At 40.1% G+C, this 16790-nt stretch overlaps 1 protein-coding gene across 2 annotated transcripts in view; it reads right to left on the reverse strand.

Annotated features, from left to right (window-relative positions):
- Positions 1-2236, reverse strand: part of Galphaf (G protein alpha subunit f) — a 33850-nt gene extending 31614 nt beyond the window's left edge. Inside the window, exon 1 of one of the 2 annotated variants that reach the window (XM_073987828.1) lies at positions 1113-2236. In XM_073987828.1, coding sequence (XP_073843929.1) covers positions 1113-1117 — 5 coding nt within the window. In that variant the 5' untranslated portion in view covers positions 1118-2236. Of the gene's footprint in view, positions 1-1106 lie in introns of both variants that reach the window. The other variant, XM_073987827.1, reaches the window with a different exon arrangement.
- Positions 2237-16790: the final 14554 nt, after the last annotated feature.

Below are 16790 nucleotides of genomic sequence, written 5' to 3' on the forward strand. Positions count from 1 at the left end.
TTGCTGGAGAACTGTGCTGATATAATAGGACTTTCCAGCAGGATATTGCCCCGAATCACCCTGTTCGACCTACTAAGGAGTTTTTAAAGGCATGAAATGTGCCGTTATTGGAGCGGCCAACTGTAACTCATGGCCACAAACACATTGAAGACATTCGGGGCATACTATCTGCCAAAGTTTTCCCGAAGTCAACGGAGTGCACGACGCTGAAAGAATTGAAATGTGCATTATTGGCGGAATGGGAGTATATCACCACTAACACCTTAAGAAACCTAGTCGGTTCTATGACACGAAGGCTACAACAAGTCCTAATCCACAAGGGCAATAGAATATCATGTTAAATGTACAACAATTTTGTTCATTATTATGCATTTTTTAAAAATTTTCGTTATTGCACATATAAATATTTTCTATGAACATTTTTTATATATTATTTTTCTTTAATATGAAATTAATAAGAACACAATTTTCTATTATATTTTAAAAGCAATCGTAAGTACTAACTACAATGTAAAAAGAATATTGGAAATATATTTTCTTTTCGACAATAAATATCACAATATTAGTTTGCACATATAATTATTTTACATAGGTACCACAAAGAGGACGCATACCACGGACCTATTGCTTTGTAGGAGGTCAAAAGGTGAACATTTGGCGGAGAATATTATCAAAATCCTCAGGCGGAAGAACTGCACTGAAGAAAAGTTCGTCCCTTATATTTCCTTTACTACCAACAGCAGAAAATTATGAAAATTTTACTACAGATAGTGCTTTTCATGCCGATTCCAACGATGTATTTCTTTTGTTGCGAAAATGTATACTACTTCACGAGACATGGAAGAATTTAGCCGAAATTTGCTCCTGTCCATAGAAGAGTCTTAACTCCCCGGCCGAGGGCCGGCTACATTAGAAAACTTACGATTTAAAGGACATTTTTTGTATTTTTTTTCTGCAAAGTGTCGGTAAAGGAAATTTGTTTCAAGTTCGTTTATTCGTCTCTCAACTAGTTAAACACAATCGCCATCATTATCTATTTGATCAATATCTTTGCAAATTGCAGGGAAAAATGTATATTTTCTGTACATTACCAGCTAGGAACTTACACTAACTTCATTTTGGTGAATATGTTGATGACCGCAATGGTAATAGAAAGAAATATCCAGAGATCAGCTAACAGGTGCAACACAGCTTATTGATATTGTTATTATCAGATATTGATTGTTATTCTTATTTTGCTGTTTTTTGTTGTTGTTATATTTTCAAATATGTATTGTTTGTGTTTTTATATGACAGAGTTATTGTTATTGGGTTTTTTTTTTCTCTTTTTGTGATATAAAAGGATTTCCTGTTGTTTTTTGTTGTTCTGAAGTGGATTTCACAGATAAATATTTATTTTTTTATTTCTGTTCTTTAGTCTTTGATAGCGATTTTCAAATAACACTTGAAATAGAAATACTTGGCCAATAATATTTAGTTCCCATAACTAAGGCAGGCACAAAAAATTTGCGTGATTTTTGCCTATTAATTTTTATGATTTGTTGTTGTTTTTTTTTTCTTCTGGGCTACTCTCTTCAGCCAGCAGCAGCACTTATAAACAAATTGAGAAGAAAAATCACTGTTTTTATAGACCGTTTGCGTGATTTATGATTGTTGTTCTATTTTGGTTTGTTTTAAATTTAATTGTGGCAATTTATCTGAGCGTATGATTAATATCAATTTTAATAATAGCTTGTGGATTATTTTTCTTTGTTGTATTTATAATTTGTTTAATGATTTGGCGTTTTTTTTTTTTTTTGGTTTAGAATTCCGTATTCGACTTCCGTTCCGTTAATCCGTAACACCGTCTGGCTGATAGTTAATATCTAGTACGACTGAAAGTAATTTCTACACCAACAATCGCTTATAAATGAATTGGCCAAGTAATGATGTTCGTCGGTTGGTGTTTGTATTTCACGGAGTATTTTGTTCTGCTTCTTCTTCATGTTCCCTTTGGAAAGAGTCGATCAATTATTTCTATAACAACACCAATAACAAAACAACACAACAACAGAAATATCAGTACCTATACAAATATGTATCGAGCGAGTAACAACAATACATGAACATGAACACCAACAATTACCGAACATGCAGACGGAGGAGCAACGACAAAATGTGTGATAAGATTAAAAAGCTACATACATACACTATATGTATGAATATAAGTAGCAATAATACGAGTCCAGACTACAGTATTTCGACAAACACACCTACACACGTTTTTTTTTTCTATATTAGAGCAGTTCATTTGTGTTTACAAATAGATCCGAAAAGATTACTCAGCTAATCACCAAAGAGACTAAACGATTGGAAAAAGAGAAGGAGCATATTTGAGTTTGTGATAAATATTTAGCAGGAGGGTTAGTAAATTCAAATTTTGAACAAGTATTGGAATATAAATTGTCTGACAAGGGTGACAGGGATTGATACTAGGAGACAAAAAGTTTATAACAATTTTTTGTAATCACCTGCCTCAGGGAATCAGCATTTCCCGCGGGTCAAAACAATTGACTACGGGGTGTTCTCATCTGTGGTCGAAAGTGCTGCTACAAAGGCACAGCCTACGAGCAAATACATGAAGGAGGACACTAAGATGGGGGGTCGGGTGAGAAGACCAAGTTGATGGTGTCGACGCGCAATGCGTCCATTGAGCTCGGACGAACTGTGGAAGTTTGTTCCTATAATATTGAGGTAGTAAAAGACTGCGTCTACCTCGGCACCTCCGTAAACACAACAAACGACATCAGCTGTGAAATAAAAAGAAGAATTATATTGGCCAACAGATGCTACTTTGGTTTAAGTAAGCAGTTTAAAAACAAAGCCACATCTCGTCAAACAAAAATAACGCTCTACAAAACACTGATACTACCCGTGCTGATGTATGGTTCCGAAGCCTGGGTACTTGCGCAAGCAGACATGGCAGTGCTTGGTGCGTTTGAGAGAAAAATTCTTCGAAAGATCTACGGACCAATCTGCGTTGACGGTGAATATCGACGTCGCATGAACCACGAGCTGTATCTACTATACAACGACATCAACATTGTTAAACGTATCGAGATGCAGCGATTGCGTTGGCTAGGCCATATCATAAGAATGAGCGATGATGAACCCGCTAAAAAGGCGCTTGGCGGTGCACGCAGAATTTGCAGGCCAAAGAATAGATGGCGCAAACAAGTGGATGAAGAGATGAAAAGGCGCGGTATTCTAGAGTGCGAAGCAACAAATAGCGACAAATGGAGATCTTTTCTTAGTTCGGCCTTTGGAACAAATGTTCTGTAATAGGCCAGCTAAGTAAGTAAGTAATATTATATCATTGGGAACCGCTGTCTGGGGCTCAACGTCTCAGATTCTAGATGCAACAGCCAACAATGCATGATGATTCCAAATGGGTTATGAACAGTCTCTCCACTTCTTCGGAAGCCGTGAAGAGGATCAGATTTCCTGAGGAGCATAAGTCTGCAAGGCCGCCAAAGAAAACGAGTTTCCCACCTTCAACTGCTACCCAAAGACCACCTTCAAGCCAATCTTGAATCATCTACTGCAGGGGCTGAACCAATGCAAAGGGGACAATTTGTCAGGCTTGCTGACATTTCCGCCCTTACAGATATTTTCAGCTGTATAATACTGTAGAATATCGATAATTCGCAATCCAAGGGACAGGCCATTTTATACGAATTATCGAGATTTTCGATTAAGCGGGTTTAAAATGCGAAGCAAATGGATTTAAAGTCTGGGGGTGGAAAATTCCTTTTGGGGATGAAAGCCCTTGGTGACTACATACATAACCCCGAAGGACAGATCCGCCGGTTTAAGTATGAAAATAATCGTTTCCAAAATACGGATACCCGGATCTGTATTCCAAATAAAAATAGGTAAAAACACTTTTTAAGTTAAACGGTTTTATGTTAAACATACATTGCAATGTTTAAGATAAATGTACTAAAAACCAAGAAATAATAAAATAGATACAGTCGTGGGAATTATAAACATATGCATAGACTAGACAAAAATAAAACCGTGGGGCACGTCAATTGTCTACAAATTATCGACTTAATGTGCGATAGAAGAATCGTTTAATTCGTCGTTAGGCAGTTGGCCCGCAGACGGTGAGGAAATTACTTACTATTTTCTTGCTCATGGAAATTCCAATAGTTATACACTCCATGTAAATAAAAGAGATGTTTCAACTAGTTTATCGTTGGACATTCACACTTCTGGCTGGCGAGGAATCGTTTCACTGCTCGTAGTTTGTCTTTAATCGACAAAGTACTACTCGCTCACCACTATGAAACCCTAAAACTCGCTTATAATCGAGCTTGCTAGCTTGTTTCCACATTCTAGCCCTACTTATCACACGTCCATCGTTGTCGGTTGAACAACTGCCTAATTATAGTGTAACATTACAAAACAATCATTTTAATCAACGATTGTAGACAATTGACGTGCCCCACGGTTTTATTTTTGTCTAGTCTATGCATATGTTTATAATTCCCACGACTGTATCTATTTTATTATTTTTTGGTTTTTAGTACATTTATCTTAAACATTGCAATGTATGTTTAACATAAAACCGTTTAACTTAAAAAGTTTTTTTACCTATTTTTATTTTCTAGTTTTTAGTTTTTATTTCGAATTCTGTTTAATTCATTTAGTGCTTCATTATTGCAAGGTTTCTTGCCCGTTAGTTTATTGCAGTCCAACTCCTCTATACGTAGTCCCTGCAAAGATCTTACTCTACTAAGAGCCACGTAGGCTTGACCTTCTTCAAACAGTTTCGCACCTAAGTATACGACTGCGTGATCCACAGTGCTGGCCTGCATTTTATGTATTGTAGAAGCCCATGATAGTATTAAAGGCAACACACATCTGTGTGTATCGCTCCCGTTGTTTTGTTAACCTGTTAACCGGTCGACCCCCCCAGAGGTCCAATAAAGGGGCAAGGCTATGTACAACAAGATGCGCCTGAGTCTTGAGGGAAACGCTAACGACATATCATTTTTATCCACCCTAATGCCATACAGTTCTCGGCGCGTTTTAACCTTTCACCTTAACTTGGGTGGTGTACCGCTAACGACGTATCATTTTTAGCCACCCTAACGCCACACAGTCCTCAACACGATAAAAAATCTTGACTTGGGTGGTGGATTCAGGCTGGATTAATCAGGTACCTAAATTACAGATTCAATTTCTAAATTTAAATCTTAATTATACGCCATTTAGTGGCTGCGACCCTCTTAAATATTGAAGTTGTATAGTGCACTGTATTCTTCTTGTCAAGCCCTTTTATTTGATACCCATATTGGTGGGATTGATAAAAAATTGTTATCAGCCATTTGGTAGCGGCGGCCATCTTAGATTTCAATTTTGCATAGTAAATTGTATTCTACTTGTAGAGACCTTTCATTTGATACCCATGTTGATGGGATTGATAAAACCTAAGTTATCAGCCATTTTGTAGAGGCCGCCACCTTGGATTTTAATTTTATATAGTACATTGTATTCTACTGGTTGAGCACTTTCATTTGATACCCATATTGATGGGATTGATAAAACCTACGTTATCCGCCATTTTGTAGCGGCCGCCATCTTGGATTTCATTTTTTTTAGTGTATTGTATTCTGCTTGTTGAGCCCTTTCATTTGAAACCCATATTGATGGGATTGATAAAACCTACGTTATCCGTCATTTTGTAGCGACCGACATCTTGGATTTCAATTTTTATAGTGTATTGTATTCTGCTTGATGAGCCCTTTCATTTGATACCCATATTGTTGGGATTGATAAAACCTACGTTATCCGCCATATTGTAGCGGCGGTCATCTTGAATTTATAATGATAATGAATAAACATAATTGTATTGTCACCAAAATCCAAAGTGTATACAAAATTTCAGATTAATCGGTTGACAGGATGAGGGTGAAATTTGAATTACTAAATTTGATCCAAGAATAAATAATAAAACAAACGGGGTGAGCTAAATAAAACCATTTAAAAATAATGATATTAATGTGCTAGGCAAAGCGAGATCCAATCGTGTTCAATATATGTATATATATATATATCAATAGGTTAAAAGGAGTAAATTGAAATAAATAGATGTAGGGTTGTCTTAGCCAGTTTCGGGTAAAAGTGAAAAAGGACCGCTTAAACAAGATGGTATCGATTTCATGTCTTTAGGAACCGAACCTTAAATTTTCCGAGCGGCATTTTTGCAGAACATTCCCAAGCTGTAAAATGTCATCTTGTGGTACTTTTATTGCGGTTATTGAAATAGAGGACGAAAAGGACATTGAAGGAAGCGAGTTAGAAGGTCGAAATGCTCTACGAAAAAATCCTCATTTGATTTGACTGAAGACATCACGCCATAATTCAGAAGTTCGACTCACGGTGGATCTGTCCTTCGGGGTTCTGTATGTACTCACCAAGGGCTTTCATCCCCAAAAGAAATTTTTGGTTGCTTAAACCAGCGTTAGGCACCATACTTTTCTATTGCATGTTTTACGGGGCGTCATTGTGTGAGTGCATGCTTTTTCAATGGGTTGAATTGTGTGTGTGGAGAGAGCAACGTTAAATGAGCGCACACGGGCACCTAATTGCCTGACCTGGCCTTAAACAGACTTTGGTGGTGAATAAATGGAAAGAGAAAGAAAGGAGATTGAGGACGATACCCTTCATGCGTTTGGAATTGATAATATCGTTCTTAGTCTCCCACGCTGTCCGCTACAAAACTGTAATTTATAGGATTGGCGTGGAAGAGGAAGCCAATAGAAACAGTGGGAGAAACTGTACAACATGCCACACAAATGTATTGTGTCTTTTCTCTCCAGAGTTGTCAACATCGGTCGCAATTGTGCAGCGGAACAAAAGTTTATCCAGGTAGTGATCTCCTACCTAAAAATATATCCCTTGACGTTGGAGTATAAAGCTAGCATGTGGCCATCGGTATTTTAAGGTTTGTAGTATGCTACCGACTCGTTATTTCCTGGGCAATTTAGATGCCGAGTTCCTGTCATGGTTGTTTAGGGCTATGCCTCGACAATACTCGATGGCACCATACGTAGACAAATCCCTAGGAGATGATTCACTGGCGGAACTCCGGGAGATAAGGTTGAAACTCTGCTTCGTGAAGCGGTTTGTGAGGAACTACCCTCACATTGAGAAACGATCGCAATCTATCGAACGGATTCCGATCTCTGACCAGAAGGGAGTCACCAGTCCATAAACTGCGATGACTGCACCGGATTTCAAAGGTTCTGGAGCTCCGAATTTGCAGAGAGATGGTAAACAGTTCACCAAAACAATTCCACCGTAGAAAACCACTTCACAAAACCACTTTGTGTGAAGAGAGTATGATCTTCTGAGAATCCCCAGCCATGTGCTAAGAAGATGGTGGAACGTAAGTCGGTCAATCACTTGGCTTCGTACGCGATGGTGGCTGCACGCCAGACGGTTAAAGGAACCCAACCTTGGGATGGCCTACAAAAGGTAGTCTGAGGCAAAAATTCCAGCAACCTTGTAGTGAGAACTTATATGAATCATCCAAAACCTGCAAAGGTAGGCTGTGGCAAAATTCCAGCCCCAGATGACCTTCTGGTAGCTGGAAGAAGCAACATTACAATCTAAACTAAACATATATAGACGCGCATTTACAAATGCACGCTATGCACACAGCAAACATACATACTTTATGTCCGACATAAACATAGTCTCTTATCACACAATGACCTCCTGTATCGCTGAATACAAATCTACCCACTCCATTAACAGAAAAAAATATTTTTCTACAAAACTGAGGGCTTCAAATTCATTAGTTGTAAGGATAATGAATAAAAAGATTTCCTCATTCAGACAATAAATGGCTCGGAAGCACTTTGGGAGAGTTGCACGCTGGCCGCATGGTTGCCACTTGGTGACAAGATTATGGTAGAGGTGTTGAAGCTGATCCGAAAACAGAAAAGAGGCCTTCGCACCGATAGCTGGATGTTGGTCAATTCATTCCTGTATGTTCACGATTAAAAGGGAGAGCGCGGAATAGTACATTAAGGACAGTAGGGGAGAGCAATATTTCGGGTTGGGTGTCTTCGGTTTGGCATCTCGCAGTCAGAGTAAATAATGTAGGCAGCTTGGTCTTTGTGTGGCCGAAATTCTTCTCTGCCTTACAAGAGCCGTATTTGGTATCGCTTTGGTTCAGGAAACCTATTTGTGCAGGGATAGTTAAGAATACAATTACAGTTACGGTAGTGGGACTCGAAATAGGTTCGAGAAGGGCATTGGTGCTAGCCTCGGTCCACTTGCCGGACAGTTGCAGTTTGGTAATGGGCCAACGATGCCCAATAAGGCATCGGACAGTTGCAGTTTGGTAATGGGCCAACGGGGAAGCAGTGATAAGTTGGGGGAACTACAGCCACCTTCCAGAATGGGGTAAGAAAGAGATAGTATAACTCACAAATATGAAGGATACGTTTATAACGTACAGGAGAGTGTCGGAGGAGTATTCCTTTTCGAATCACTGGGCAAGTCTAAGTTCTCACAAGTGTTCTCCATGCTTCCTATGAGAAGCCTTGACATATCCTGGTAGGTGATCTCAACCAGTTTGGTGGAACAAAGTGCAAACCTCAGGAAAGCCAGCAGGAGGGCAAACAACCTGGCCAGCAGTACTTCACTTAATTCAGATTGAGACCTATATAAGGATTATTTCAATAAGTCTCAATAAGGCTGAGAGAAATTCCTGGATACACTTCAGTGAGGCAATAGATGATTTCGCAGGGCGATCACAAAGGATCCAAAACCTATTGGGAGCATGGTTGGAATGCTATGGCCGATTTTCGGTATTTTCCTACAGAAATGGCTAAAATTTCAAATATTGTATTCGTTGGCGGTATAGAGCTTTCCTGCATTGAATTGTCGGTACAGGTCCAGGTTTTCATATAGCTCCGATACTTTATGAGTTCGAAGAATATCATGATCGCGGCGTTGCAGGAAACCGAGCTCAACAACACCTGCCGATTACAGCGTTGTGATGGTTACAATGTACTAAGGAAGGATCGCACCAGAAGTGGAGGAGGTGGATTAGCTTTGCTATTGCGCTGGTCTGTTCAATACAAACCTATCTCGCTTGAGCCTGGCTCTAATTACCCGTACATGGAATGTATGGCAATCAGGTATGGAACTGCCGAGGTAGAGTAGCTTAATGTATACATCCCGCCGATAAATTGCTGTACTCCATGTTATAGGTCCAATATTAGCCCACTTTTGCTCTTGACGGACTTTAATGCTCATCATGATAGCTCTACGTTTTACACGGTCAATGAGGATACCCCTACCAGAATTGGCGGAGAGTGCTACATCGGCAACCCGTCATTTCTCTTGGGTCACACCATCTCCTCAGTTTAAGAGTATAAGAGTGTTCACCGCTACAGAGATCTGTCCAACCTTTCTAAAGTTCGGGTACCAGAGAGGACGTTCCCAGACAACATCACTGCTGCAGCCGCTCGCCATATACCTGCTGGTCGAATAGCCAAAGTGAGGCCAAATTTCTCAGTAGAGGCGACGGGATGAGGTCAGCTACTTCGAGCCAACCCCAGTGACCCGACAGCAGTTCACTAATCACCAGGATTAGGTGACGGGATTAGCAAATGAACGAATGAGCTTCCTCGAGCCAATCCCAGTGACCCCACAGTCAGGGAGCTGACTCTGGAAGTTAACAGGTTGGTCGGTGAGTATAAGCTGAACAAGTGGCTTAATAATCTGAAGAGATGCAACATTGGAGCCGGAATAAGTGAATTGTGATCCATGGTTAAGTCGCTCTCGAACCCTAGAAAGAAGGAAGATAGGTCCTCAGTTTAGTTTGGCGATAATATAATCAACAGTTTGTTAGCACCCAGGGAGTGACAGGGCCAAGAGAAGAGTACTACATCAAATTAGATCCCTTCCTGTCGAGGAGGAACCACTACAATGGATGAACGCTAAATCATCCAAAGCGTTGGACCCTGATGAAATCTCCACGGTAATGCTGAAGTCGATGAGCAGGTGAGCCGGGAGTTTCTCACTAGAGTTCTCAATCTTACGCTATCCATCTACATAGTTCCCGGTAAGGATGCCAGCAAAGCTCAATCGTATACACAGATTTCGCTTTTATCGCCCGTAGGAAAGACCCTCGATGCTTTAATCCTCCCCAGAAAAAGTTATCCCCGTAGCGTTACGCATATTAGACCAGCACTCATCCAGAGGAAGCTGTGCGATATAACACTTTTGGTGACGTTCGACTTATCAGAAGCCTCTGATACTGTCAAGCACTCAGCCCTGCTTGAGGATATTGCGCAATCTACTCTCCGGCCAAGTTTGAAACGTTCGATAATCAATTATATATGTGGACGCCAGTTGTACTTGAATTGAGGAACAAGAAGTCCAAGCCCCGTTGAGTGAAACAGGACGTTCCGCAATGTGGGGTGATGTGGGTGATATTAACCTCTACCTCTCCTGTATTCCGTACCCTTCAGACGGGGTAGGGTATTACATATCCCTTCTTTAGCCTTTGCTTATTTTTATACCCTACACCACACTGTAGTAAGGGGTATTGTCTTTGTGCGTTTGTATGTAACATACATAAGGAAACGAGATAGACCTATAGTTCCTTTTGGGAATATACGTAGAATCACTTCCTGAGTAGATTTATGCATGTCCGTCCGTCCATTCGTAACGTACAGGTCGCATTTATTATCCCATTAAGCTGAAAATTGGGGAACATAATTACTTTGAGCCATAGTGAAAATCGGTTCCGATTGGGATATTGCTCCCACATATATTTTCAGCCGATTTCACACATTTGCGGCACCAAACCCCGATTACGATGAAATTTGGAATATGTGACTGAATTCGGCCTAGAATACATGTGCCAAGTTATATAGAAATTGGTTCAGATTTGGATATAGCCCCCATATATATTGTCGACCGATTTGAAATATTTGATGCACCAAACACCTTATACATATACTTTACATATACATATACTTTACATATTCATAGTGGTGTGGAGTATCATAGAGTCTGCCCCGCCGGACATTGATCCTTTCCTTACTGGTTATATTTGAACTTTTATTTTATGGCTTTTCCAATTAACCTAATTTATAATATTTGTACAATTTATTAGTTACTTCTTCACAGATATAAACTGATGTCGCTCATTTACAATCACCCACACCCATATTGTCTGGCAATTTACTGCGTGCATTTCAGGGACTTTCTCAACCAATTCTAAAGTGTATGGGTTTGTTATGCACTTCTTTATCGCCGGAGTTCATTCATCTATCTCCAAAAACAAAAACATAATGTGATTCATATAAAAATATTCCAATATTTATTGGGTGGGCAATAGGTGAGTACACTGTCGATCACAATGTAATTAAAATCTTGGTTTTATGATTGTTTGTGTAATTTATTTTTTTCCATTCCTCAGTGGAGTTGAATTTAGGCCTTGACAACAAATGTTACAACATGAACAAAAAAACAAAAGGTTTAATCCAAGTGACCAACCACCACCTAACAAGGTAATCACATGAGTTTAATTGTCGGACCCAAAACCAAACATTGCTTCAGATTGCATATCATTTGAAGCGGTATCAGTCAGCGATATTAAATGGCTTAAAAACAATGTTATTGTTTATTGTTGTATTTTTATTATATATTTTTATATAACCCGGACCACAATCAATTGAAAACAAAAACATTTCCCATTTCCTTGGAATTTTGAACGAAAAATATTTGCTTTTGTTATTATAGAGGTATCTAATCAAGGACATTTTTGAATTTTGGGAACGCATTTCAAAGATCTTATATTAACAAACGTTTAAAGGTCCAAACACAAAACGCCCTGGCCAAAGTGAGTCTTGATAGATGAGTTGATGAGTGTTATAGACGTTATAGACGAGCGGAAGAGAGTCTTTATAGACGAGCGGAAGGGAGTCTTTATAGACGAGCGGAAGGGAGTCTTTATAGACGAGCGGAAGGGGGGTCTTAATAGACGAGCGGAAGGGAGACTTTATAGACGAGCGAAAGGGAGTCTTTATAGACGAGCGGAGGGGAGTGTTTATAAACGTGCAGAAGCAGAAGGGATCTTTATAGACGAGCGGAAGGGAGTCTGTATAGACGAGCGGAAGGGAGTCTTTATAGACGAGCGGAGTGGAGTCTTTATAGAGAGCGGAAAGGAGTCTGTATAGACGAGCGGAAGGGAGTCTGTATAGACGAGCGGAAGGGAGTCTGTATAGACGAGCGGAAGGGAGTCTTTATAGACGAGCGGAAGGGAGTCTTTATAGACGATCGGAAGGGAGTCTTTATAGACGAGCGGAAGGGAGTCTTTATAGACGAGCGGAAGGGCGTCTTTATAGACGAGCGGAAGGGAGTCTTTATAGAGGAGCGGAAGAGAGTCCTTGTAGACGAGTGGAAGGGAGTCCTTATAGACGAGCGGAAGGGTGTCTTTATAGAGGAGCGGAAGAGAGTCTTTATAGATGAGCGGAAGGGAGTCTTTATAGACGAGCGGAAGGGAGTCTTTATAGACGAGCGGAAGGGAGACTTTATATACGAGCGGATGGGAGTCTTTATACACGAGTCTTTATAGACGAGCGGAAGGGAGTCTTTATAGACGAGCGGAAGGGAGTATGTATAGACGAGCGGAAGGGAGTCTGTATAGATGAGCGGAAGGGAGTCTCTATAGACGAGCGGAAGGGAGTCTCTATAGACGAGCGGAAGGGAGTCTCTATAGACGAGCGGAAGGGAGTCTCTATAGACGAGCGGAAGGGAGTCTCTATAGACGAGCGGAAGGGAGTCTCTATAGACGAGCGGAAGGGAGTCTCTATAGACGAGCGGAAGGGAGTCTCTATAGACGAGCGGAAGGGAGTCTCTATAGACGAGCGGAAGGGAGTCCTTATAGACGAGCGGAAGGGAGTCTTTATAGACGAGCGGAAGGGAGTCTTTATAGACGAGCGGAAGGGAGTCTTTATAGGCGAGCGGAAGGGAGTCTTTATAGACGAGCGGAAGGGAGTCTTTATAGACGAGCGGAAGGGGGGTCTTAATAGACGAGCGGAAGGGAGACTTTATAGACGAGCGAAAGGGAGTCTTTATAGACGAGCGGAGGGGAGTGTTTATAAACGTGCAGAAGCAGAAGGGATCTTTATAGACGAGCGGAAGGGAGTCTGTATAGACGAGCGGAAGGGAGTCTTTATAGACGAGCGGAGTGGAGTCTTTATAGAGAGCGGAAAGGAGTCTGTATAGACGAGCGGAAGGGAGTCTGTATAGACGAGCGGAAGGGAGTCTGTATAGACGAGCGGAAGGGAGTCTGTATAGACGAGCGGAAGGGAGTCTGTATAGACGAGCGGAAGGGAGTCTGTATAGACGAGCCGAAGTGATCCTTTACAGGCGAGCTCAAGAAAGTTTTTTTTAAACGAGCTAAAGGAAGTCTTTATCGCCGGGCTAAAGGGAGTCTTTATAGACGTGCTAAAGTGAATCTGTATAGACACTATGAATGGAACCTCTCTTTATATGCGAGCTGAAGCGAGTTTTTATAGGAGAGCAGAAGGGAGGCGTTATAGATGAAAAAGAAGTCTACATTGACTAGAGGAAGCTTCTATAGGCGATCGAAAGACCTGCCGACCTGAAACAAGTCTTTATAGATGACATAATTCGCAAGACTTAATAGCAACAACCTCAAATGGAGTTTCCCAACAGCCATATTTTTTCACAAAGTTATAAATATACATATGTGCATTAGGGCGACCCAAAAATGTTTGTTTAATTCCTACACCCTATTTTTCCATTTGATCCAAAAACCGTTTATATACAATTTTATGGCGATCGGTTAACGTTGACCCGTGCCATCTGAGCGATCTTTGTTTCCATTGTAATTTGTATGGAACCAAAGATACATTCTCACCAAAATTCTCTTAAGGCCACAATACTGGTCGTCTATAAAAAACTTTACCAGTTCATTGTTGTGGCTAAAAACAAATGCTACAAAAAATGGTGAAAATCGGATCGGATTTTGATATAGCTATAAAGAGCCCATCATCGAGTGGACCATAATTGCGTACTTTAGAAAATTTTCGTGAAAATTCATCTTTGGCCTCTTACAAATGACTATGGAAACAAAGATCGCTCGGGTGGCACAGGTTAGCGTTAACCGATAGCCATACAATTTCATAAATGGAAAAAATGTAGGGTGTAGAAGTTCCACCAAATTTTTTTCTTGGGTCGCCCTAATGTGTTTGTGTTTTGGTTGGTAGTTTCTTGCTTCGACCAATGGGGTTGTTAAACTTCTGTAGGTGCTGACATTTTTATCACACCTGGTGATGATGGTACGTACACCGAGACCATTGAACGCCCATGAACCAAATCGAATGAAAACCATCAATCAATGCCTCTGTTGCTGGAAAATATAAATGAGCCGTGAGCAGACAGCAGAGCAGAAGAGCAGATCGAAATGTAGTGATACAAATCAAATCGATTGCTATCTTCGATTTTAATTGCCACAGATTGATAAGCGAGTTTGTTTTCATTATCATATCAGGTATTCGTGTAATAGCATTCATTAGATACAAATATTGATTGGTGGTACTCTCCTGATTGGTACGCTTGTGTACCAAACGAATGGAACATGAAATGTGACACGAGTCAATGTTGCAATTTCAGAATGAAATTACAAAAGATTGGTAATGTGTGCTATTTCTAAAAAAAACTCATCAACTATTTGATATTTTTTGTGGAACTAAGAGCATGACAGCTGGGTATTTTTATACTCTCAGCATTTATGCTAACAAGGGTATATGGTAAAAACCAAAAATTTCAGCCATTTATAATTCGCGAACTGTTAACGTAGTCTATATAGTATGACTGAAATTCTTTAAAATTAAGTGTTTTAGGAGGAATCCAATAATGTCGGCCATTAAAATTATTTTATTTATTTATTAAAATATTTATTACAATTAAAAATTATAATAAACTTATAGCCAAAATCACTAGCGACTACGGCTATCGGCTTAATACCATTAAAATTAATTTTCGTTGAAACTGTGTTGGCATCAATGTAGAAAAAATGGGGTAAAAGTGGGTTGAAGCCAACAAGTTTTTTTTATGTTCCCTTCCGATTTCTGGCTTAACCTTACATTTTATAGATCTATATGCCCAGAGAAAGAATGACAGAATATTCCATGAGCAACATGATACTAGTGTATGATTTTGCGATATATCCACTGCATCCAGCTAAAATTGATGCCACTCCTTCAGGTACCTCCCCCACAAACGTTAATAAAAATGTTCAGAAAAATTGGGCGCATGATAACTCTTTAAGGGAGTGACCGATATGGTCCATACTTTACACATCCTAATACATCTGCCATATGTATATCAGGTTTGAATATGGACTATATCTGTCCTCTCCTTCGGGTACCTCCCACACAAAATTTCGGATAAGTTCACTTTAAGAGCTGTTCTCGAATAACTTTAATTTCTGTTGAAGCCACTTGCAATCGCTGTCTCAATTACGACGGTAAATGCTTTTTCAAGGGCAAGTCCATACTTCTTGAGAAAACAGCCCAAAAGGTGTCCAAACTTAGTTTCAAATCGAAGATTGGCAACAACTTCCTGTACTTCCCCCCAATATTTAAAAATGTCACTAAAATTGTATGCACGATATCCCTTGAACGGGTCAACCAAATTAGTCCAAACGTTGGATCTCCTAATATTTTGTCCAAATTTATTTTAATTTCCAAAATAGCCGACATCGATCTTCTCCTTATGGTACCTCCGCCAACAAAAGTTCAACAATTGTGTCGATCTGTCCGTAGATGAAAGTTTCAATTCACATAGGCTGAAGGTATATCTCTGTCGGCAAAGCCGACTGATACTTTTTTACTTGTTTTTTGTTCAATTTCGAAATTTACAGTTTTCTATTGATCTGGCAAAGAACCTTTGTAAATCTTAGAGAAGAAATAAAAATTTTGAGCGGAATTGTATATTTGAGAAGGCTTTCGGGGAAGTTTTACCAGACTACGGCGCTTTTTAAGTATTTGCATATTTTTACAGTAACTTTGTATTTTCTTAAATAGTGAACACAAGTGGGCGACGTAGGGGATGGAAGATACCAAGGAACGGTCCTGACCGGTTTTAATATGGCAAAGCCCAGGATTTATCTTGGTCCCTCTTTCATCTCAAGTGGATACTGACCTCCCTGTGGTGTCACCTGGGGAACTGCCTTTAACACCCGTTAAAGGTAGTGAGCTAACATTTGCCGCGTTAAAAACTTGGTTTTGGGCGTCGGGTTAGTAACCCTCCCCTAGAAAAAACGAAAGAAAAGAAACCCCTCTAAAGTTGACGAACCCCGCAAACGTTTTAAGGACCATGATCTGCGATTCTGCACCTGGAATGTTCGCACTCTTTATAGAGAAGGTGCAGTTTTCGCATTGGCAGACGTACTTGAAAAGGCCGATATTACTGCCATACGATGGATTGGGAAAGGCGTCACAACAACACCTAAAGGTGACGCACTGTATTATAGCTGCCATGACGTAAAGCATGCGTTTGGTTGCGCATTCGTAGTTAGTCGGAGACTAAAACATCTGGTATCCAGCTTCACCCCAGTGAATGAAAGACTTGCTGCAATTCGAATAAAAGCTAAATTCTTCAACATCAGCTTTATTTGCGCTCATGCTCCCACTGAAGAAAAGGACGAACAGACCAAATGTATATTTTACGAGCGCTTA

This window comes from Musca autumnalis, unplaced genomic scaffold (genome assembly GCF_047663935.1).
Source record: "Musca autumnalis isolate F117 unplaced genomic scaffold, ASM4766393v1 scaffold_4, whole genome shotgun sequence".
NCBI classification, from domain to species: Eukaryota; Metazoa; Arthropoda; class Insecta; order Diptera; family Muscidae; genus Musca; species Musca autumnalis.